At 38.0% G+C, this 11,714-nt stretch overlaps 1 protein-coding gene across 1 annotated transcript in view; it reads right to left on the bottom strand.

The window, feature by feature from the left end:
• Positions 1 to 9,201: 9,201 nt before the first annotated feature.
• CHIC2 (cysteine rich hydrophobic domain 2) overlaps positions 9,202 to 11,714 on the bottom strand; it is a 45,191-nt gene continuing 42,678 nt past the window's right edge. Inside the window, exon 6 of the mRNA XM_045018164.1 lies at positions 9,202 to 10,799. Coding sequence (XP_044874099.1) covers positions 10,749 to 10,799 — 51 coding nt within the window. The 3' untranslated portion in view covers positions 9,202 to 10,748. The remainder of the gene's footprint in view (positions 10,800 to 11,714) is intronic.

The following is an 11,714-nucleotide window of genomic DNA, read 5'->3' as shown; positions in this document are numbered from 1 at the left end:
ACAGTATATTTGGCATAACGGAGTTGAAGTGAAGCTTCATTCACATTTCTTGATGTTGTGAAGGCCAAGACTATAACAGGGTTCAAAAAAGAACTAGATAAATTCATGGAGGATAGGTCCCTCAATGGCTATTAGCTAGGATGGGCAGGGATGGTGTCTCTAGCCTCTGTTTGCCAGAAACTAGGAATGGATCACTTGATTACCTGTTCTGTTCATTCCCTCTGAAGCACTTGGCATGGGCCATTGTCAGAAGACTGGATACTGGGCTAGATGGACCTTTGGTCTAACCCAGTATGGCCGTTCTTATGCTATTAAGTGTTTTGACTTTCTTAAATGAAAGTGCAAAAATATTGTTCAATTATTACTAATTGCGGGGGAGAGGGGGAATCTGTTAAAGGAGTTATCACAGTGCTACCGCTATAGTCACTGCGATTTCCATTTTTGAAACTTGGCTTTTTTCTCTGAATTGTGCAGAAAGGCATAAACAATTTTAAAAGCTTCCTGTGCTATAAGAGGTAAGAAGAAAGAGTGTTCTATTATACAGAATGCTGTAACATCTATTACTAAGCTTGGCTACTGGATTTCTTACCTGCTCCCATTAATTCAGGAATGAAATGTGCTTGTTCCAAAAATGTTTTCACTTCAATAGTTGAAGATCTGATGCATTAGTACCAAATCTTCAAAAGGAGGGGAAGTTTTATTTTTAATCCTTTCTATTACCTTCGGGAAAGGTAGAATGCATGGAAATGGTACGGACTAGAGCTAAATTGCCCTCTCTATAGACACTTAGACTCCATCAGTGCCATGGCTATCACCGCCTTCATAAGGAAGTGAAAGGTAATGAAGTCATGCAGCCAGCACATATTTACTGCTTTATTGCACTTAATAGACAGATTGATATTCCCAGTGAAAATGCTCATTTTTCCAGCTTGTAAGACATCTAACACAATTGTACATTTGAAAAAAGGAGGATGTTTTTCTAGCCTAGCATGAACTGTTTGGCTGTGGCTGCTCACAGGATATTGACTCTAGTTCTCTGATCTGGCTGTATCAAACACCTTGGTCAGGAGGGTTAGTAAAAGCAAGCATGGCTCATTTTCTAGGAAAGTGGGGTTACATTTTGTATCCTTCATACCCAACCCTCCCCTCCTTCAAAACAATAAAATAAACCAAAACCTAACTCGGAGCTTGAGCCCTGCGGTTTCCGTAGCAGAACAAACAGTTCGCCTGGTGAATGTTTACAAACAGAATTGGCTCATTAATTACATTTTTGTATGAATTTCTTGGCAGGAGCAAAAGCAATGAGCTACTCATTGCTGATAGCCCATAGTCCCAAAAAGACGAGCAAGCCAAGTGTGTATATGATAGTCAAATATTTTTAAAGGGTCACATCGCTCCTCAGCTGTGCACATATAGGAAGGAGAAAAACAAACAAGTTGATGTGACAAGGGAGAAGGAAGGAAGTGAGCGCAAGTGTCTGGAGACCTGATAGGACAAACAGCATCAACACTAAACATCTATTTTCAGTCCTCTGGTTGCATCGGGTTAGAAACTGAGCTGAGGGCTTAGATCCTGACGACAAATCTCTAGTGCCTACCCGCCAATGCAGTGTTTACTGTGTTAGTTTTCACACGTGCCTGGTCCTCCTTTAGCAGTGCTGCCTGGCTGCGCCACCACTCCAACCTAAGCTTCACCAACTCCCGCTTCGCCCAGCAGGTCTTGTAAAAATAACAATAAAGCTGAAGGGGGCGGCGGGGGAGGACACCCTCTGTCCCTGATCTGACCAGGTCCTACCTTTGCAGCAATCCCCTACACCGTGCACTGATCCTGCTCGGAAAGGAACGAGTTGCGACCATCGTTTCTCTTCCAAAACCGACTCTCCTGGGGTTTTGATGGTTTGGTGCAAACGTTAAAGATCCCCGTTTGTCATGTGCAGATGAGCACTTGCCTTCAAATTGCTCAAGCCTCTGACAAAACTCCTCTTGGGAGGAATGGGAGCCGGGGGGGCTGACTTTGCAGGAGTCGGAGTAGCTATTTCACACTGGAGCTGCTCTGTGGCTCGGCTGCTGCAGTAGCCAGGCCGCCAGACACGACGCCCCGGCAAGCTGATGTGTCTTTGGTTACTTCGCTATACGGAGTCAGCTCATTGTTTGTTAGGCCCGGGGCAGCGGGCTTTGGCTGGCCAGGGGGGTCGGACACGAACCCATGTTTACTACAGGAAAGCACCGGCGCACAGCGGTAACCGCTCTCCCCGGCTGCCTCCTGCCCTGCTATTCACCACACGGGCCATGCCGGCCCCACCCGAGAGCCAATTGACGCTGCCTAGCAGCATGAGGGGGCAGCTCGCTGGGCCCCCGGAAGGTCCCCGCAGCCCTTAGCACGGAGGGGGCCGATGGGGAGGTCACATGCCAAGACAAACGCCCGGAGGCAGCGCTGAGGCGTTTCCAGGAAAAGCCCGGGAAGCGCCGGGCGAGCAGAGGGGCCTGGCTGTGGGACCCGAGGGGAAGCCCCCGAGCGGGCCGGCGGAGCAGCGCTTTGTGCGCAGCGAGGTAATCCCCGGAGAGCAGCGAGTGGGTGGTCTTTGCGGAGGGAGGCGCTCGCTCTTCTCCCTCTGCCTCTGGCCTGAGCCAGTTCCTGCAGCTGGGCCGAAGGCGGCCCGCAGACTGCACTCGGCACATTTCTTCATTTCTCACTTGAGTGCCCTTCTTTAGTTCCCTTTCAACTGCCCACTTTATATCGGCTTCATTACACCACCGCTCCATTTGTAATGTAAATCGGGAAACTCGGGGAAGTTTTTCTTTTGGCCTTGTCTACGGAAGAATACCGAGAGGTATTCAAAACGTATTAACACAAATCAATGGCACCAATAAAAGCAAAATCTCCTTAGCAACATAATCTTGATTGCAAAGGGAGAACTGAGAGCATTTAGCAGAACAGTGGCCCACATGGAATACGCATTTGTCTAGAAGAATGCAGCACAAAGCCTAAAAGAGAGATGCTGAAAAAATCCAAAATTAACTCACACTGAACAGTTACTCTTTTTTTCAAAAGTACACAATTGGCTACATTAAATCTATCGTGCGCTTTTCTGCTCAGCAACATTGTATCATACCGCTTTGCAAGCTGAAATTACAACACCCTGCATGCTTTAGAATAGTTCCAGGGAGTTTTTAAAATATATCTAAAAAGAGGCTGTTAGGGATTTCCTACGCAGAGTAACCGAAGAGGGTTAAATGTTTCATACATAAAGAAATAAGTTGGCTAATTAAATTCAATGCTCTCCTCAAAGCACTGGATAGAAGTAGAGTTAATATTGCTTATTAAGGTTCAGTTTAAGGAACATTACTAGGTTTTGTAAGACAGTCTGGGAGATTTGCCTAATATGAAGTAATGAAACAATAATGATTCTTATGGGAATAAGCTGGTGACTTTGTCAATTGCATGGAAATTATATATTAACTGTGTAAGTAAGTAATATATAAAACAACGTTGAAACACAGCCTTAAGTATGGTGTTATTTACTCCACCATAATGGTAATATATACCAAGTAATACCAATAGCACTCTGGAATGAAATACTTAAAAACTTCAGCCACAGAGTTAAATAAAAGCTAGTTTGAAAAATTCAGTGTAAGCAAGACTATCCAGTTTGAATACTGCAGTTCTAGAGAGTTTATGAATGAAAAATCAATTTTGAGTGATTTACTGTTCTCTCTAAATCAGATTTAAAGTATTAACTGATTTAAAACAGACCTGAAGAGAAGCTCTGTGTAAGAAGGAAAGCTTGTCTTTCACTGTCTGAAGTTGGTCCAATAAAAGCTCTTACCTAGCCCACCTTGTCTCTCAAGACTTAAAATAAGCTATTATGCCATAAAATAGCTTTCACATATTTTATAAAAGAAAATAAGCCTGAGTAGATAGCTTCACAATTATTTTATTAGTTTGTAATACATACAACTTAACTGCTTTAAAAAGGTTTTGTATTTGAATCCATTCCAATCCTGGGTCAGGCCAGAAAAAACTAACAGAAAGTTGATGCATTAAATAAAGTTGTAAAATTCAACAAGAGATTAACTTCAGTAATAGCAGATGTGGTTAAATACTGTTAAATATGCATAATTACAATTGTGCAGTTTTTAAACTATCCTCTCCTCACTCATTTCTCTCCCCTCCTCATTAACATAGTACTGGCCTTTAAGCTTTCAGTCACTCCTTCTGGATTTAAAATATCTGAAGAGTAATGTTAATATAGTCAAGTCACAGCAATCCTATCTTTCTAATATTCTCAACTGTTTATTACCAGGATATCCTTAAGTGACATGATTACTTTTGAATTTAGGTATTTGGGAGACTGCTACTAAATCTTAATGTAAAGTACATTTATTGCTTTCATTTTTTTAAACATAGACTGATGCAGTGTGGTTATTTTAACAAGTTTGTTTATTTGGCCAGTTTGACAGATCTCTGTCATTTTTAGGATTACTGATTTATAATGTGTTTCACAAGATTTTACTAACCATATACAGCCAAAGGTAACTCTCTGGAACTTCACTTAATCAACTGAGTTACAGAGGGATTAATTTAGCCCATACAATCTACAGTGAATTGTCTTTATTTTAGTTGAACCTAGGTCAGCATTTTCACTGCAAAATTTAGGTCTTTTAGGGAAACCAAATAAATTACACATTTTAATGCTGAACTACTCAAATTTCCTTGAAACAATTTACTCTCTGAAAAAAACCTATTTTAAAATATATACAAAGCATATTCTGATGGATTAGGCAGTGTGTTGCAACCATAACATAAGAGATCACAAACTAACTTTTAAAACTTGTTGAGAAAATTCCTCCATACGCAGACCCACCTTAAAGTATTTTAGGATTACACTGCACCACCATATTTTGATTTATAAAAGGCTGCTAAAACATGGTCTATAAAATGGATTAGCCACCCCATTTTTATAAAATAAAAATGATTGAACCAACATTTTTAGATTACAATGACGGATCCTAGTTTTTGACATTTGAGGCAAAGTAATTTTCAATATTTCTTACAGAGAGAAAATTAAACTGCAAGGACCATTAAAAAATGTAACATCTGCCCCTTAAAGGTGAACATTTAACAGTTCCTTTTCAATAAAAGACAACTAGCTACAAAATCTACTTCATTTACCTGAATCTTAGCTATCCTCACTGGATCCTAACTCTTGGGTTTTATATATGTTGTCACATGACAGGAGCTGTATGCACAAGTTAAGATTTTTCTTTGAAAACAATTAACCATGAATTACAGGCTCTAGCTTTGGAAAAGATTGGTGTGTAATTAAGGCTGCCCCACTTTTATCCTTGATTCCTTTTTGAGCTAGATATCTTAAGTTTTAAACTAAAGATACCCAGTTAACAGAAAGGTAGAAGATGCTTTATCTTTAAGGTGGAAGTGTTTCTCATAAGTAGCATAGCTGGTAAAATCTCTATCAATTAGGGCACAGCCAAAAAGGTTAATGAGGCACTTGCTGGAGACCCAAAATGTAGTGGGAATTAGAACACTGTCTACAAAAGCTTAGGAAAGGGATTCAATTAGCCTTGACATAACCTTCATCCTTCAATACCGTTTGATACAGAAAGAAACCCATTTTGAAGTACACTCAGAGTTCTGTTACCAAGTTCTATGTTCAGCCTTTTGCACCTTGCCTTCCTAACTAAAATTTATTACAATTACCTTGACTGCACCATTGCCTCATTGTAACGTTCACAAATGCTTGACTCCTGAGGATAAATGGGAGAGTAACTTCATTTTCTCCAAGGCAAGCTGATTTTAACGAAGCAGTATCAAGGAAATAAGCCTGGATGAACTTTTAAAAGAGTGTCTTCCAATTAAACAAAACAATCTAGGTTACAAAAAATCCATTTCATCCAGCTGTGATGTGGTGGGGATATATACTGACAAAATTAAATTTAATACACATAACTCAGTTAGAGGATTCTTTTTTAACAACCAGTCTCAAAACATACCAAATCACATTGACTCATTTTTCCAGGAGATTCCAGAGGAAAAGAATTATGCTATATCAGTGGACAATAACAAAGTCCAAAGTTTGACATGCTGTTACTAACAAAACTGAATATATTAATCTGGTGGCAAACTAGAGCACTGCATTAACTGAGGACATGGCACATGAGTCACATCACACAGTAGCAAGAGCATTTGCTTCCACTGCACTTTTTTCCACTGCACTTTTTTCCACTGGCACCCGCTGATTAAGTCTCCCAGCAAAAAGAACATTTGCGTTCATCATTACCAGAAAATCCTGGCGCACCCAGTTTGCAAACATACCTGTCATAGAAAAGGGAAGCATATGGAAAGCATTTCAGTGTGGAACTAGTCTTCCTGGGAAACATTCAGGTTCTGCATTTACAGCAAGGGAATTCATCTATCCTTATCTGGTGATCTAAAATGCTCATTGTGTTTAACATCCTCACACCACACAGTGAAGTGGGCTGCCTTGGCCACAGGCTGATTACATTTTAAATGGTCATGCATACTAAAGTCCAAGTAATCTTATGGGAAGCAATTTGTAAATAAGCCTTCATGTAGACAGGCCCATTCAGCCTATTAGCTCTGTTATCTTTCCTATTAATGCCTCAGGAATTATATTTTCAGCTAAGTGTGGCCAACAAAATCATTATATAGTGTACACTAAACAGGATGGGAAGGATGCTTTTGGAGAAAGAATCACAGAAATTGGAGCAAATTAGTAATTATGATGAATACAGATTTATCTTCTAAAACACTGTCCTTTCAATAGCAAATTAAGCAAGAACTTGGTTTTAGTCATGGATCCAAAGCCAACCAGCTGAAGGCACTACCCATACTACTGGGCTGCTACAATGAATCCAAGACATCTTTTGAGACTAGGATGCATCCTTGCTTAATTTTAAGTATCCTTCACATTAAAAATGTTGACCTCAGATAGGAAGAAGGACCTTATTTACAAAAACGCAGTGCTTTCAAATGTAGACTACAGCCACTGATATATATATATTTGCTAACGTCCTTCCCATCACTGTTTTTTCCTGCAGGCACAGGTTACCAGACTTAAGAGGTACATGTCCCATTTATATATATCTCTTTAAATTGTTCAGTATTAAGCTTTCTTAAGCAATCTGCGGGATTACTAATCTCAAGTATTCAAAAATCATGAGGCACTCCCCCTCAAAGATAGATTTGTTTAAATGTCTCTTGATTTAAAAAAATAAATACATGTGGGGTTCTTTTCCTTTTCCTTCTAGTTTCTGAGCCCTTAGGGTTCATATATTCAAGCTGTTACCTGCAAACAGGAGGGCTAGAAATTTACTTTAAAAAAAGAAAAAAAGCTGAGATTCTAACCTAATCACCTGCCTCCAGGAGCTTGTGATAAAAATCATGAGTTAGTTATCAATTTCAATGTTGCAATCTGGAGAAAAACAGTTTTTAACCCTTTCCTATGATATTTAGAACTCTACTACTACAAGTCCTCAGAATCCACAGCATATGGTAATGAAAAGTTCCGTTATTCTGATGGGTGTAACGGACTCTTGGATTTACTTGTAAAATTTATTAAAAAGTACCCTTACCAAAGGGATTTTGAAATGCTTACTAGCTTTATGTAACTTTTATCTATAAAGATTCCCTCCTCTGATTAACAGCTGACTGCAAACTCTGCAAATAGCACTTGAAGCTTTAAACCTTAACCAATGGCCAGCTGCTAAGGGTTCTTGCAGATATATTGTACCATCAGGACTTCTCATGCAGGGCCTGATTCAAAGCCCTCTGGAGTGGGAACCTTTCCCCAATAACTACAGTGCATCTTTTGATGATGGAGACAACTGATTTTCTTTGCTTATACTATGGAAAGAAAGAGAAATCCTGGCCAAACAATTAAAGGCAACTGCATTTACAATCAACTACCTAAAATAACTTTCAAATAGAGTCATCGATGCCCTTAGCACCAGTTTTTCCCGCTAAAGGTTAAAAAGCATAACTAGATACTGTGTTAATTAAAAAGAATACAAATGAGAAATCTTAAGTGCATATCCAGCCTTCACAGTTCAAGCAAAGTTAACTAGTTAAACGGATTCAGAAAGGTTACTTTCTTTTGTAGGATATTTTCAGGCTATCCTTTATAGCAGACTAGTCTAGTGTGTTAACTGCTTTTCAATTATAAAAGGGCAGACTGAAAATATCCTGCAAAAGAAAGTAGCATTTTAATTCCCTTTTCGCCTTACCATTGTCTTGTGGCCTGCCCAAACTATAAACTGTTTAATTTTGGTAGTTGGACTTGTAGAAAATGAAACCACTGCTAGAGACATGTAAACATACTGCCTAGTGGACAAAACACTAGAAATTATGTTAAAAAAAATCCCTACTGGCCGCTACGGAGATTAACTTGATGACTTTTTAAGGTCTTTTCCATCTCCAATTTCTATGATTTTTGTTCAGGGGTTAAGGGATTTGTGTAAAGTTTTATAACTACTACTGGATGAATGGTCTACTTTGACAGGAGAAACCACAAAGATTTAAAAATCTTGGTCAGCCATAACTGCCTCAATGATCCCAAACTCCTGAGTCTCTCTGAAGTCCAAACCAAGTCAGAGACATTGAGTGTGATGAGAATTGCTTCTTAGACCATTTCATATATTTTGACTTGTCCTTCATATCAAGGAATTTCCAAAGTTTCTGATCTACAAAAGCTCTAATTTGGAATTCTACAACAGATATTCAAAGGGTGATTCAGAAGTTTCAAAAATGAGCTGCAAAGTCTGATAAAATTAGACTGACATCCATTTGGTTAATACAAATTTGACACCTTGAGCAGTCATGGCTCTTGTGTTAACACAGGGTAGTACCACATATAGGAACTTTACAAGAGATATGCCTCAAGTGAAAATCTTTCAGCCACTTCTTCATTAATGAAATACCAGTGGAGAACTGGAAGGGATAACACATACTCAACAATACGTCTATGAAAGAGCTATTTTATACAGTCCATTGAGAACTTTGATAACAGTAAAACATACCTGCAGCTTACACAAAAAACACAAGAGCTGAGTAATGGAAGATCTCTATTCTGGGGCATATATAGAGAGAACACAGATTAAGATAATTCAGAGAAAACCCTTGATCTTTCTAGACAGCTCCCAATATCAAACAATGAATACAACATTCACTAGTGAAGATTTATAGAGAATAAGTATACAAAAATAGTTCATAACATCCAGGTACTTGTATATATTAATGAGAAATGAAACTTGTATTAAAAAGAGTAAAAAAAGAAAGGTATTCATATCAACTTTTCATTCATACGAATATTAAGCAGAGTATATTTGTTTGTCATAGTAATTCACATTATTGCTTGCTACCACAGATGTATGAGGAACAGTTTCTTAGCATACATTAATGTTCATGTACGGTAATTTCAGACATACAAAGAACAAACTAAAAAATAAGATTACTGAGTAGCTATTAAAAACAAACATATATGAAGATATGTACAACAAAGTGAGATAAGTAACAGAATGAAATAGAACTGGCCTGACCCAAGCATACATCACATATCCAGGTTTTTTTTAAATCATATTTGTGCAGAAAATAAACCTTGTAAACCTAAATGGGAAGAAATCAGGGTGCAATAAATATTTATCCAATACATTTCTTAAGTTCTCACTATTGTCCAGTGTACCCTGCTTTGACTAATTTTGTGATACATGGCATCCGTCTGCATGTGTGTCTGGAACTGTATTTTTCAAGATTTCTCTCAAACAACTGCCTGTGTGAGGTTATAAATGCATTTAAAAAAACCCCTAAAAAACCCAAAAAAGATTTTCTTGGGACAATAAATTTACTGAAACAAATATTTTTGCACCCTTGTGTACAGGATCTGGTAAACAATAAGAAGTAAAGAGTAAAGCTGTTACATGGCATTAACCTGAATTAAGATATATACATTATAAGTTGCAATACTAATGTATTTTTGTGATCCTGAGCTCTAGTAATCATTAGATGCATGCAAACCTTTCCATGATTTTTCTAGTCTGAGTAAAATACTTTGAATTCTGGTTTATTAACCTTTAAGGTAGAACTTCTTCAGAACCAGCTGATAGATTTCTTCACAAAAGAGCACAGAGACTTCTAATGGTGCATTGACATTTGGGTTCCAAAATGGACAGTTTCAAACAAGCACTGCTTATTATCCCAGTAGAGGTGGCTGGCTGATATTCCCTTCGTCCCTCCTCTCCTCCCCCCCAAAAGGGGGGGGAGAACATACAACTAGCATGTCACGGGCAAAATCTGGAGAGGGTCATAGAAGTTACTTGGTAAACAGGTAAAAGATTAAAAGAACTTCCACAATTTACAGTCAACTCATTATGGGTATTATGGGTTAAAAAAAATCTGCTCGCTTGTACGCTATTTTCAGCTGTATATTTATGTTATGTATATATACACACATATAAAAGACTCTGAAAATCAAGATACATTAACAAACATAATAAGTACAAGTAATAACTTAAGTAGTACTTAACATTTGCATGAAATGACTTTTGCAAATTTTGACAAAATGCACTTAGAACATGCTGTTATTAAAAAACAAAGAACAAAAAACACCACAATAATCTGTAGAACCAATGCTATATCACCACCAGGAGAGCACCAAGCAAGGCACCATTGGAAAGACAACATACTTGGATAAGTCTCTATAAATAAAGCAAATGCTAATCTGGTCGAAAAATCGGTGTCTTTGGTAAAAATTCTATCAGAATGACCTGTATAAAAAGAAAAACAAATTTAATGAAACTTGGCATCAATCTTATCCATTAACTGAAGTTCATCACAGCAACCACTTACAAAATTTGTTTACATTTATCTAAAAATGTGGGGAAAGGGGATGGAATGAACAATCAAGGGCCATGTTATCCTTTTTAGGAAAGGGACCACTAGGAAATGACATACACATCATGTGCCTATCTAAGGGCAGTAAACCTTAACAGCCAGAGTATCAGATGGGAGAGAGAAACGTATGGTTCACAGGTCATGTTAAAATAAGCCACCAGCTAATTATTCATTGACAAACTCAGCTAACTGGCTCAATTTTTTTCTAACAAAATGTAAAGACATGAATGTTAAAAAGAGAAGATGACTACATGTAAGAATAACTTCATAACCAAACTATCAATTGTTGTTCTCAGTTCAGATCAGTTTTGCAATCAATTGAAAATTAAAAATACATGCTTATAGTTTCAATGATTTTCCATAAAAAATACTAATTACTATTCCACTAATCTTCCGTCTTACATATTTCAAGGCCATCTCCATATCAAATTCTCAGGTAGGTAAAAAGAAACTTGACTTATATTTCAACATGAATATTCAGACCGAGATTCTAATGTGTGAGCCATTTTGCTATAGGAGGCCATCAGTATAACATATCTGAATATAATCTACCCCTTAGTGTGTGTTGAAAGGCATCTTAAGAAAAACTACCCTTTCAAAACTTTCCTCCTCCATAAAATTGTCCATAAAATTACTGACACATCAGTAAGATTGGGACTCCTAACACTCTACTCTGTTCAACAAAGGAATGTAATTGAATTTTATTGGTTTCTAACTGTGCAATTCAAAGCACGCTGGTAAAAGGAGGTAGCCTTTCGTCTAATCAATTAAAATTGCATTCCTAAAAG

This window comes from Mauremys mutica, chromosome 5 (assembly GCF_020497125.1).
Source record: "Mauremys mutica isolate MM-2020 ecotype Southern chromosome 5, ASM2049712v1, whole genome shotgun sequence".
NCBI classification, from domain to species: Eukaryota; Metazoa; Chordata; order Testudines; family Geoemydidae; genus Mauremys; species Mauremys mutica.
The sequence above is the reverse complement of the archived record's forward strand: the minus strand, read 5'-3'. Positions and strand labels throughout refer to the sequence as shown.